The 13,983-nt window shown below is 41.0% G+C and overlaps 1 protein-coding gene across 2 annotated transcripts in view; it reads left to right on the top strand.

Moving 5' to 3' along the window:
- Positions 1–13,983, top strand: part of LOC109982025 (NLR family CARD domain-containing protein 3-like) — a 29,124-nt gene that overhangs the window by 10,364 nt on the left and 4,777 nt on the right. The window contains exons 10-12 of one of the 2 annotated variants that reach the window (XM_065963515.1): positions 22–2,419; positions 4,019–4,192; positions 5,689–5,865. In XM_065963515.1, coding sequence (XP_065819587.1) covers positions 22–2,419; positions 4,019–4,192; positions 5,689–5,865 — 2,749 coding nt within the window. Of the gene's footprint in view, positions 1–21; positions 2,420–4,018; positions 4,193–5,688; positions 5,866–13,983 lie in introns of those variants that run through there. The other variant, XM_065963518.1, reaches the window with a different exon arrangement.

The following is a 13,983-nucleotide window of genomic DNA, read 5'->3' on the forward strand; positions in this document are numbered from 1 at the left end:
ATTTATCATTCTCTCTTTCAGTAGATAGAGGTCTGCAGGAGGTTTTAGATGAACATAAGGTCAGTCTGAGGAGGAGATGTGAACGTGTGACTGATGGAAGTGATGAAACAGGAAGAAGAACCCTCCTCAACAGGATCTACACTGAGCTCTACATCACAGAGGGGCAGAGTGAAGAGGTGAACTCCCAACATGAGGTGAGACAGATTGAGACAGACTCTAAAAAGAAGACCCTCCATGAGGCTCCAATCAAGTGCCAGGACATCTTTAAAGCCTTACCCAACCAACAGAAACCCATCAGAGTGGTTCTGACAAATGGCATCGCTGGTGTTGGAAAAACCTTCTCAGTGCAGAAGTTCACTCTGGACTGGGCAGAGGGTTCAGAGAACCAATACATCAGTCTGCTGATCCTGCTTTCATTCAGGGAGCTGAACTTGATCAGAGATACGCGGTACAGTCTTCTTGACCTGCTCCATGTTTTCCATCCAACATTACAGAAGGTCGGAGCAGAGACGCTCGCTGTCTGTAAACTATTGTTCATCTTTGACGGCCTGGATGAAAGCAGACTGTCATTGGACTTCAAAAACAGGGAGGTTGTTTCTGATGTCACACAAAAGTCATCGTTAAACACACTGTTCACAAACCTCATCAAGGGGAATCTGCTTCCCTCAGCTCTTATCTGGATAACTTCTCGACCTGCAGCAGCCAATCAGATCCCTCCTTCATATGTTGACAGGGTAACAGAAGTACGAGGTTTCACTGACGGCCAGAAGGAGGAGTACTTCAGGAGGAGGTTCATCGATGAAGATCTGTCCAACAAAATCATCTCACACATCAAGGCATCCAGGAGCCTCCACATCATGTGTCTGATCCCAGTCTTTTGCTGGATCACTGCCACAGTTCTGGAGCACATGATGAGCACAGAGCAGAGAGGAGAGCTTCCCAAGTCCCTGACTGACATGTACTCATATTTCCTGCTGGTTCAGATGAAGAGGAAGAAGCACAAGTATGATGAGGGACAAGAGACAAGTCCACATGAGCTGATGGAGGCCGACAGGGAAATTCTTCTCAAGCTGGGGAGGCTGGCGTTTGAACATCTGGAGGACGGAAACATCATGTTCTACCAAGAAGACCTGGAGCGGTGTGGTCTGGATGTCACAGAGGCCTCGGTGTACTCAGGAGTTTGTACAGAGATCTTCAAAACAGAGTGTGTGATCTTCCAGAAAACAGTCTACTGCTTTGTTCATCTGAGCGTTCAGGAGTTTCTGGCTGCAGTCTACATGTTCCACTGTTTCACCAACAAGAACACAAAAGTTCTAAAGGCTTTTCTGGAGCAAGAAACGAGCGCCGACGACGGCGACGATAACGACGGCGACGATGACGACGACGGCAATAACGGCGACGACGGCAATAACGGCGACGACGCCGACGACAGCTACGGCAATGACAACTACGGCGATGACAGCGATGACAACTACAGCGATGACGGCGATGACAACTACGGCGACGATGGCGACGACAACTACGATGACAGCGATGACGGTGACGACAACTACGATGACAGTGACGACGCCGTCGCCGGCAATGACAACTACGGCGATGACGGCGATGACAGCGATGACAACTACGGCGATGACGGCGATGACGGCGATGACAGCGACGACAGCAACGGCGACGACAGCAACGGCGACGACAGCAACGGCGACGACAGCGGCGGCGATGACAACTACGGCGACTACGGCGACTACGGCGACTACGGTGACGGCGACGATGATAACTACAGCGATGACGGCAACGACAACTACGGCAATGACAAGTACAGCGACGGCAGCGATGACGGCGACGGCAGCGATGACGGCGACGGCAGCGATGACGGCGACGGCAGCGATGACGGCGACGGCAGCGAAGACTACAGCCATGACGGTAATGGCAAAAGCGACAATGACAACAACTACACTTCTTTAAAAGTCTTTCTCGGTAGAGCCATGGAGAAATCCATGAAAAGTAACAAAGGTCACCTGGATCTTTTTGTTCGCTTCCTTCATGGACTGTCTCTGAAGTCAAACCAGAGACTCTTAGGAACCCTGCTGGGTCAGACAGACAACAGTCCAGAAATTATCAAGAAAGTCATCGACAACCTGAAGGAGATGAACAGTTATAAAATCTCTCCCGACAGAAGCATCAACATCTTCCACTGTCTGACGGAGATGAACGACCTCTCAGTCCATCAGGAGATCCAAGAGTTCCTGAAGTCAGAGAACAGATCAGAGGAGAAACTCTCTGAGGTCCACTGCTCTGCTCTGGCCTACATGCTGCAGATGTCAGATGAGGTTCTGGATGAGTTGGACCTGAAGAAGTACAAGACATCGGGCCAGGGACGATTGAGACTGATTCCAGCTGTGAGGAACTGCAGGATGGCAAAGTAAGTCCAGAGTATTATAAATCAGTTTCATGTAATTATTTACTTCTATTCTAAAACTAAACAAAATCCTCACTGTTCCCCAAATAGTCTTCCACTGTTAATGTTTAGGAGAAATAGTCAGTCATATTTTTTTAGTTTTTTGCCCTGAGTTCAAAATATTGATAGTTTTCTTTGTGAACACATTCAGGAGGAAATCCCCTAAGAACTGACTGAAATGGCTGATAGTGTTGATCCCTGAAAAGGGAGATATCAGATGCTGTGAGTGCGCCCTTCCACATCTGCCAGCCTAGCAGCCCTCAATGCGCAAGGCATGAAGCTGCAGTTAATGCACGGGTCCTCTGAGAGACCCTCCTTCAGATGTTCAATACCAAGGCATCAAGGGCAAAGATCGTGGCAATCCTCAGGATTGAACAGGGCCATATAGTTAGCACAGTTATGAGAATTCCTCCTAGCGGCTATGTCCGATACAGTGGACTAGTGAGTCTGGCAGAGCAAGAGCACTCCACTGACTGAAATATCCAAATCAGCAAGTGGCGATAGTCTAGCTAAAGTTAGCCTGAGTGAGAGCACTTCAGCCGAGTGTGAGAACGTGAGGCAAAATGAATATTACACTACTATGGCAAGAGGGGAGAGAAAGCACTCTCTTCACCAACACTTTAACCAGTATGTAAGCTAACACAGAGCGAACGTGCTCATGTTAGCACAAGCGGGAGCACAAGCCTTTGGGGGGCTTACAATCCGCTGCTCAGACCAAATGGTCACAAGGCTACAGGCAACACTTTTGTTGAAGTTAAGTTATGCGATGCTATTCGATCAACTCAATGCTACTACAGTGACCTGTATAAGCAAGAAGATGATAGGGAATGAGTGCTCAGATGACACCGGTAGTTATACGGGGGTCATCAGAGGTCAGACGTTACTTTGTTGGTATAAATACTCGACCTGCGCTTGCGTGAGATGAGATATTCAGTGAGAAGTAGAGGTTTGAAAAAAAAATCGATTGATGTAAAAATCAAGAACTGCCTTGCAGTCAGGAACCGTGAAATAGAACTACATTTGTTTTCATTAATCTGCAACATTTAGTAAATGATTGAAAGATAAAAAAATGTGCTGGTTTGAAAACGAGTGATGAGACTTGTGCGGCTGTGGATCAGTGGTAGAGTCGTCGTCCCTCAACTGGAGGGTTGAGGGTTCGATCCCCAGCTCCTGCATCAACATGTTCAATGTGTCCTTGGACAAGACACTCAACATCGAAATGCTCCCGCTGCTTCGGCGGCGGCGTATGAATGTGTATGAATGGGATTAGTTACTTCTGATGGTCTCCCTACATAGCAACCTCTGCCATCAGTGTGTGACTGTGTAGGCGAGACATGCAGTGTGCTTTGAGTATTCAGAAGACTAGAAAAGTGCTATATAAGCTCAAGTCCATTTACCATTTACTTGAAGTTTTGTGTCAGTTAAAGATTCCATTGATGTATAAAGTTAAGACAAAACAGGACATGTCAAACTGTTTAATCATCAAGATAATAAATATCAATAAATTATATATAAATCGCTTTCTTTGTAAGTAATATTTCTCTATCATATGCGTCACAACAGACTTTCTTTCTGTGGACTATCAGGGACTCACTGTGACGTCGTGGCCTCTGCTCTGAAGTCCAACCCCTCCCATCTCAGAGAGCTGGACCTGAGTGACAACTACGACCTGCAGGATTCTATCTATCGGCTATCGGCTGGACTGGAGAGTCCAAACTGCAGACTTGAGACTCTGAGGTCAGATCACTGACTGTAATATATAATAGAAATTGAATTTGAATTTATGAAAGGTCAGCAGCTTCAGATGCATCGTCTCATCTTTAAGGGGGTCCTAACACAAATATAAAGTAATACACAAACATCCAAAACAGCATTACTTAACAGACATACTTACAATTACTAAAAAGCAACAATAGAGCGCTTCATCTTTGTGTTATTTGTAGAACAAGCAAATTGAAAGTTTTAGACAAACAAAAACAAGAACATGTATTCATTTGTATTTTATCGTTAATATTTATTTATTTTAAATCCAACCCACATCCTTTGATTGATGTTGCACAGTATTGGTAGTTACATTTTTAGTCGTATCCTGTATTAAATCTGAGGAAATGTATTTAGTTCATGTCGATCCTTCCAAATGTCTGAACAGTATGTAGAGTGACTCAAAGGAGAGAAATTAAATATGTGATGGAATAGTTATCTGTATTCACAGACTCAACATTGTGCTCCATCAGTCAGAGTGTAACAGTCTGAATATTGTTGTATTACCAAATAGCTCCACCAGGTGGTGCCTCTGTTGTGTTCTGAGTGTGTGATAGAAAGAGTCATTGATCTCTGACATCTATCTTACATGTGAGTAAGATAGTGAGAGACGGTATTCATCCATCCATCTACTTTAATGCACTTTAAATTGCCTCTGTATGAAATGTGCTGCACAAATAATCTCACCTTTCATTACTAATTTATTAATACATTTACGTTCAGGCAAGATAGATAGATAGATAGATAGATAGATACTTAATTTAATTCTTTAAATACTTAATTCATCCTAACGGAAATTGAAGCATCCAGTAGCAGCTTATGAGATGTAACAACACCTGCTGTTCCCCTCCCCCTCCCTGTTTGGTTAGAGCCTATTTACCCTCACACAAGTGAAAAAAAAAACCCTACAGAGATCAAATTGTACACTTACGTGTATGTTTGTGGAAAATTAAATGTAAAATTCCACAGTGGTCAGCAACTACAGTGAAAGGCCGGTGGGACTATTCAGAGAGTTTATCATTTAGAACAAGTTTAGATTGAGTTTTGATAACGTTTCTATATCCTGTCAAAGTATTCCAGATTTAGGAATCATCTTTATGCAGAGATTTTTTTTAACTCTTCATGAAGATTAAAAACAACGTGCACATGAAGCCTCTGGTTTCCTCTGGTTGTGTTAAGAAGTGAAATCATAAAGACTTACTATTCAATAATGTCTGATTTGATAAATGTACTAACATCACAGAGCTGACTGAGATCAGCAGCCTGTTATTCATCTGTGCACATGAACAGCTGTATGAATGTTGTGCTGACATTTGGAGGATTTAGATTTAGTGTATACCCAATCAGAAATTATCCTCTAATCATTTAGAGAACATTTTATTCATCAGGACAAAGTGATGTTGAGATACTCATCACAACCTGAACACGTGAGTGGATTATACATTATTTTTCTTCTTCTTTTCTTTATTCAGATTGAGTGGCTGCAGTTTGTCAGAGATCAGCTGTTCTTCTCTGGCCTCAGCTCTGAAGTCCAACCCCTCCCATCTTAGAGAGCTGGACCTGAGCGACAACAAGAAGCTGCAGGATTCAGGAGTGAAGCTGCTGTGTGATTATCTGCAAAGGCCAAACTGCAGACTGGAGACTCTGAGGTCAGATCACTGACTGTAATATATATATGTCTATAATAGAAACTGTTTGAATTCATTAAAGGTTAGCACCTTGAGATGCAACGTCTCATCTTTAATGAGCAGCTGTTCAACAAGACCTGGTTAAGAAATAAAGTACAACAATTTAAAGAGCAACAATAGAGCAACAATAGAGCTCTTCGTCTTTGGGTTAGTTGTAAACTGAAAGTTATAGACACACAAAAAACAAGAACAGGTTGTTTTAATTTGTACGCTATCATTAAAATGTATTTATTTTAAATCCAGCCCATATCCTTTGATTGATGGTGCACAGTAATGGTAGTTACATTTTCTGACATCCATCTTCATGTGTGTAAAATGGTGAGAGGGCTCTGAATCAGAGGTCGAAAGAGTACTAAAATAATCTACTCAAGTAAAAGTACTATTACTTTCATAAGATTTTACTTAAGTACAAGTAAAATTACCAGTTTAAAGGGATACTTCATCCACTTGCACTAAGCTTTGTATCATTAGAAACCTGGTAGTATTTTTGAATGGTTGTGCATCCCGCCCTCATTTTCCCCTAAATTGGAATATCTTTGTATTTCTAAATCTGATAAGGAGCCTCCGATGACGCAAAAATTGTTATTTTGCGTCATCGGCGGCTGTTGTGGTTAGCGGGAGTGAAACTACAATGCAAGTTCTTCATATTTTTGACCACTGAAGTTACAGACCTATCACAGATCAATGGGTGGGACCTCACTCCCAGAATCGAAACTTAACGTCTGCCATATTGCTTGTTAGCATAGCTTCCAAGCTGATAATGGCGAAAAAAGTATGTTTCAACTCAAACTGATATGGATGAAGGGGATTTTGAAGGTCTTGTGCTCGAATCGGATGTTCTTGGCTATCTCTACGAGCCGCAATGTAGCTGCGAGGCGGCTGCTGCCGACATGCCGGTCTTGCTTGCGGATGCCGGGTGAAAGAGCATTGCTGCTAGAAGCAACTCGGTTTGTTTTTAGCCTGAGCTAATCAGCCGAAGCCAACCACGACCAAACCGAAGGGACTATGCCGCCACTAACCCCACCATCCAGATGCGATAGCTGTCTTCTCTTGACCCAAAAAATATCCGAACTGGAAGGGACGATATCCATATTGTACCAGATCAAAGATGAAGAGCGGATCATGGACTCCATAATAACCATGGGCCCTGCGGCCACCACTTCTCAGGCCGGAGGAGAGCTTGACTCAACTGTCCCATGTCTGGATACTGTCACGGCCCAAGTCGTAGACTACTGGACCCAGCGAGGGGCAAAGCCTAAGGTACTGACTAGCTCTACTCCTGGCCGAAAGGAGCCAAAGGAGCCATGGATTGTTGCTGGCAAAGGAAAAAATAGTGCTAAACTTCACCCACTTCAAACGGAGTCTCTACGACTGGAAAACAAGTTTTCTATCCTGGATGAACGGGATTTCCCCCCGCTCCCTTCTTCCTCTCCAGGGTCTACTGCTCAGTCTGAACACCTGGCTCTCCCTTGTTTGCCACTCCCACAGCATAGGATTTGTTGACAATCTTAATGTTTTTTGGGGTAGGAGGCATCTTTTCGGTGTGGATGGGTTGCACTTGAACAAATCAGGCGCGCAGATGCTCGCCGCCAACGTCACCTATGGCATGCAGCATGCTTGCATGACCGCACCTGTAAACAGCTCAGGCTGCCGACCACTGCGTGCTAACCATAGACAATATTAGGTGCTAACCAGTCATTTGCTGAATGATGTCCCCCAGGTCCTAGTCCCCATCATTTTAGCTCCCCCTTAAATAACAATATAAGATCATTTGGATTTGGCAACGATAAACATGGCAGCAGTCACGAAAGACGCAGGCCGTCTCTGGCTTTGATAACTGTTGGAAATATTTATAAGAATTCAACAACAAACATATATATAACATAGGTTGAGTTCATTTTTAATTACTTTAGATATTAGTGTAAAAAATCTACACATTACACCTTTAAGAACATTTCCTATACGTGACATCGTTTAAACATGTAAAGCCAGTTAAATTTGTTTCTTAATGAGGTCATTCAGGTGCTTTTAACCATGGGTAAAGTGTTAAGGCTCGAGGAAGACAAAGAGCAGAGAAGGATGATTTTTATTTTTGCATTTTAAGAATTATGTTAAAATGTTTATAATATTTAGATTTGTTTCATGTACAAGGCAACAAGACAAAGTTCAGAGGCGAGACCTGATTTTCTGTTCTTGTTTTGAGATTAAAGTCTGCGTGTCCAAAACACATAAAGATTCAGTATCAGTGGGAGGAATAAGAAAATCTACACTAGAGTAGGAAGAATGTCAAAATCCAGATTTCAATATCCAAAATGTAAATCTTGTTTCCCATTTCCTGGCAATAATAACCTTTCCTTTTGAATAAGTTATGTGTTGGACCACAACCTTTTGGAATAGAAAAACAACAACACAAATCTGGAACTACCTCCTGATATTATTTAAACTCTTTGTAGTAATCAGCATATTGTTAAAGAGTATTCTCTCTGTTTTTGTTGTCAGTATGAAGAGAGAAGAGAGTGTGATGACTGTCAGCTGGATGTTGAGCCCACAATACTCAGCGTCATCCTTCTGAAGATTCAATGAGAAAATGATGACAGTGAAACAAATTAATTACCCTAACAGTGGAGACACATACAGTTTTATTTTATTCATTTAGACCTGCAATATCATGTAAAAGTTTCCGAGCTAAGTGAGAATATCTCTACAATAATTCTTTATGTTTTTCAACATGAGGCAGATAATTCCAGTGCTCTGAAGGTTACTAACGATACTAAAGAAAATCTCTTATATGCAGTAAAAGGAAGTTAATGTGTTTTTTCCACTTTTTGTTATGAAGGCAGATATTTCTGTGTGACAGGAAAGACATGCTGTGAATGGGAGAGAGCTGCTGGTGAGACACACTGATGAGTCTCAGGTTGACTGAGCTCTTCTCGCTGTGCTGATGCTGCTGCTGCACATTCTTGTACACAACTGTTGTCCTCGTTTTTCTCAGAAATATAAATTGATAGTGATATTTTTAATATTCCTGTCAGAATTAGTAAAAGGAACTTCTCTGTGAGAGTTAAAAGATTTTCTGTTCCTTCGAATTTAATAAATATCAGCAAGCAACCCACAACTTCAATTTCATCTCCTCCTATCTCAGTTAAGTTTGGTCTTTTAAATGTCAGGGCTATCTCAAGCAAGACTTTTATTCTAAATGATTTTATAAGTTCCAACAATGTTGATTTCATGTTTATAACAGAGACATGGCTAAAACCCGGGGATACCTCTCACATTTGTGAATTATGCCCCCCAGAGTATGATTTGATACTCAATATTCATGTCGACAACCCTTCTGATTCTTTTGCAAAAGACTTTATTATTTTGGTTTAAAGCAGCATGTCCATGGGCCTACACATAACCGTGGACATACCTTGGATCTGGTTTTTACCTGTGTTTTGAGTCTAAACACTCTATGCATGACTGACCTGTTCATATCACATCACTCTTGTCTTTTATTTGACAGCATTATCTCAACCGAATTGGAGAAAAAGACAGAAGCTAAATGGTCTCGCATTTTTAATGAAGAAATGGTCCCAAAATTTGTATCCAGTTTTCCTGAAAGAATTATACCTAATTCCTCAGACACAGAGTCTCTAATGAATGATTTTAACCTACTCTGTACATCCACCTTAAATTATGTTGTGCATCTTAAGACTAAGACTATGCATAAAACAAAGTTGGTAACCTGGATCAACAGTGATGTTCGCAAGTACAAGAGAGAATGCAGAAAGGTAGAGTGGAGATGGAGGAAGACAAAACTCGAGTTACATTACCAAGAAATGAAAGCATGTATGATCTATTTTAATGAGCAGGTCAGAAATGCAAGAACCAACTATTTCTCTGTTTTAATCCATACTAATAAACACAGCCCCAGAGCCCTTTTTAACACAGTAGACCGGCTTTTAAATTCTGTACGTTTTCAAGGTAATTCATCCCCCGAAGAATGTCTTAAATTTTTAAATTTCTTTCATGATAAAATAAGTGAGATACAATCAACAATAATAGCCCCTGATTCTTTTATTGATGTCCCCTGTCCCAACCGTGAAATTTTAACAAGTTTTGTACCAGTTTCTTTTAATGATCTTATGACTACAATTGCACAGCTAAAGCGCTCTACAAGACCTATTGATGTACTGCCCCCTAAGTACTTCTTGGAACTAATGGATGTGACAGCACCCTGGCTACTTTCAATCGTTAATAGTTCCCTATCCTCTGGTCATGTCCCACTGCTTGTGTTCAGCCACCGGCCTCGATCCATCAGACTGCAGCAACTACAGACCAATCTCAAAGTTACCATTTATTGCAAAAATTCTGGAAAAAACTATCGCAATGCAACTGCTTGAAGTACTGAAAAATAATGACAATTATGAAAAGTTCCAGTCTGGTTTCAGACAAAAACATAGTACTGAGACTGTGCTTATTAGAGTAACAAATGATATTTTAAGAATGGCTGATACTGGTGTATGCTCTGTCCTTGTACTGCTTGATTTAAGTGCAGCATTTGATACAATGGACCATAAAATTCTTATTGAGAGGCTTCAGCACTGAGTTTGTTTCTCTGGGACAGCTCTGAAGTGGTTCTACTACTTATTTATTAGATCGGAATTTTTTTGTGTCTATTGATGAACATGCTTCCCCTCACTCCACAGTGAACTGTGGAGTCCCCCAAGGGTTGATATTGGGACCAATTTTATTCTCCCTCTATATGCTCCCTCTTGGTCAAATTATACAAAGACACAACATTCAGTTTCACTGCTACGCTGATGACACACAGCTGTATCTCCCAATTGACCAAAGGGCTTCTCCAAACCTAGAAGACCTCAGAAATTGTTTTACAGACATTAAGAAATGGATGTCAGCTAATTTTCTCAAATTAAACACTGACAAAACTGACATTTTAATGATTGGAAACCTGGGAGTGACCTTTGATAGCAATCTAACCTTTGAGAAACACACAAAACAAGTTGTCCAGTCATGCTATTACCACCTCAGGAATATTGCTAGAATAAGATCAATGCCATCTTTTAACGACACACGAACAATTATTCATGCTTTTATCTCTTTAAGATTAGACGATTGTAAAGGTATTTTAACAGGTGTAAACCAAAAATGAATCAGCTGTCTCCAAATCGTGAAAAAATTTTAAGACTTTTAACAAAAACGAAGAAGAGAGAACATATCACTCCTGTTGACCTTACACTGGCTACCCATTTCTTTTAGGCTTGATTTTAAGGTTTTACTTCTTACTTTTAAAGCACTTCACGGTCTGGCCCCAGAATATGTTTCTGAACTGCTGTCCCCTTACCAGCCAGTGCGTAACCTGAGATCCTCAGGCAGGAACCTCCTTACTGTTCACACCTCAAACTTGAAAACTAAAGGAGACCGAGCATTTGTAGCTCGGGCTCCTCGGCTGTGGAGCGACCTGTCTGAGGATCTCAGACTAGCACTTTGTGCCGTTGGTTTTGATAAGTGCTTTATAAATAAACTTTATTATTATTATAAACTTTATCGTAGCTCGGCTGCTGCGGCTGCTGGCCACCGTCCACCGCCTTATGAATCGGAATCGATTCAGACAATCAGAAGTGATACCCAGCCCTAATTAGAAATTTAGCACAGTACAATACTAAAAAAAAACTACTTAAGTAAAAATACAATTACAGATTTAAAAAACTAATTTAAAAAGTACACAAAAAACTACTCAATTACAGTAACGAGAGTAAATGTAATTCACTACTTTCCACCTCTGCTCTCAACCTCAGTGACGAGTTTGTGCAGGTTACGTCTTTATATTACTGCTCATGTTTGAGTGAATTTAGCGCCCTAGAGACCTGGCTTTGTGTTCTCCATACAGTATGAAGTATTGTAGAATAAAAGTGCCGTATGGAAATCCCCCCTGTGTTGTCTGTCAGCTATCTGATGCTAATCAGCTATCCTGGGACTTCTGCTAATTCTACCTGCTACTAGCTTCTCCACCTTTAACAGAAGGCTTGGTCTTAGAAGAGAAAAACAAAAAGGACAGCACTACAAAATTGTATTCTAATCTTGTTTGAAATTTTTTCGGGATTCAGCACCCAGTTGTTTGATGTTAAAAGGGAGTTGAGCAGGTTTTTTCTTCCATTAGGTCTTAAAAGAGCCACAACTAGTCACAAAAGAGACACATGCGGCCTGAGAGCCACAGGTTGAGTATCACTGATTCAGAGCAAGTTTAGATTGAGTTTTGATAACGTTTCTATATCCTGTCAAAGTAAAAAAAAAAAACTTGCACATGAAGCCTCTGGTTTCCTCTGGTTCTGTTAATAATGGAAATCATGAACACTTTTTGTCAATTTCACCTGTGCTGTGCTGCTTCCCAACTTGAAAGGAATAATGTCAACCCAGAAGACTGGACTACACTCAAACACTTCCCTTTGGTTCCTTTTATTTTGAGATTTAGTTTAGGTTTAGTTTTCAGTTTAGAAGAAAAACCTTTGAAAGAAGAAAAATAAAAAAATAAAATCTAACATGTTGACATGTGATTAATGCAAACAAACAGCTTTAACATTCCAAACACACATACTGAATTAATGTAAATTTTCCTCATTAAATTAAAGTTTAACTGCTGCTTTTAACCAATCTTTTACACTTATTAATTAACATATGTTCTGCATTTTAACATATTTATTGACTTTTATCAAATAAATATTCTATTTATGTGTTTTAAACTTCATGTATTTTTTGCAAACCTCTCACTTTATACTTACTTTCACCCACTTGTGACAAAGATATGCCCACTCAAGCAATCAAATCAATCAATCGATTAACTTAAAAGTCCTTCATCCCCCTGTGCTTCCGCGACAGTTTATCAACAACGCTTAACATATTAAATTAATCCCACAGTAGCGCATAAACAAACAGTCAAACACTTTATATAGAAATGAAGAGCCCCACTATCAAAACCCAAACAAACAAAGTCAGCGCTTGCCTGAGCGGGCAGCGCTTGCCTGAGCGGCCAGCGCTTGCCTGAGCGGGCAGCGCTTGCCTGAGCGGCCAGCGCTTGCCTGAGCGGGCAGCGCTTGCCTGAGCGGGCAGCGCTGCGGCTGTAATCCACGCCAAACAGTCTTTTAAAGTTCTTAAAGTTCAGCATTCTTACCGACTGCCTCTTTGGATTCGTAGATTCTTAATGCTGCACAGTTAACAGATTTCTGGATTAATTCCTTTCGTGCATTGTTTGACTACTGTGTTTTTCCTAATCTAACCCATTTATTACTTCACCTGTTCATTTACTATTTTAAGCAAACAATAAAAATAATTTTGCAATCATAATGTGTTAAGGGTAGGCCTGGATGATATGACAATTTTTTTTATTTCATATCAGTCGATATCGATAATTATCACGATAATTGTCTATCATTATTTCTTTCAAATTTAAAAGCTGATTTTTGCTCCTGAGTGAAAGTTGAAGAAACCAGATGGTTAATTATGGTTTAATTATACTTTATTGTCAGAACATGACGAATTATAATTAAACAGAGATATTTCACCATTATAAGCTTAGAGCACAGAGCTGGAAAACGCTGATATTACAGTTTGCTGCTGGGGAGTAACACTCACTGGCCCGCTGGGGTCCACACACCATGCATAGACAGTTTATATTATTTACAATACGGTTCACACTAACACTTGTTTATGACATTTGGACATGTATTTCCTTTGGTGTGTTGTGTTCTAACGGGTCATATTGTTTCCAATGGGGGAATAGGTTTGTGGTGTCGCGGTTTTAGCTGCACTTCGGCACAGTTAACAGAGAAATTTACTCTGTTTTTTGCCGGACTGTAAAGCGCCAATATGCCCCTGACTCTGAAAGTTAAGCGGCCTTTCTTGTTGTGTTGTCGAGGATGTTTTCTCCTGCTTTGAGCCGGTAGGTTCGGCGTTTTCGTCAGCGTCGCTACCGCCAGCTTTGGCTGTTTCTTTTCAGTTCCTGAGGTCTGTAAGGTGGCCTACCCATATCCCTGCAACATGATTGGCTGTTTGTAGTCTAATTCTATATGCTGATGTAAT

Source organism: Labrus bergylta, chromosome 2 (assembly GCF_963930695.1).
Source record: "Labrus bergylta chromosome 2, fLabBer1.1, whole genome shotgun sequence".
Classification (NCBI taxonomy): Eukaryota; Metazoa; Chordata; class Actinopteri; order Labriformes; family Labridae; genus Labrus; species Labrus bergylta.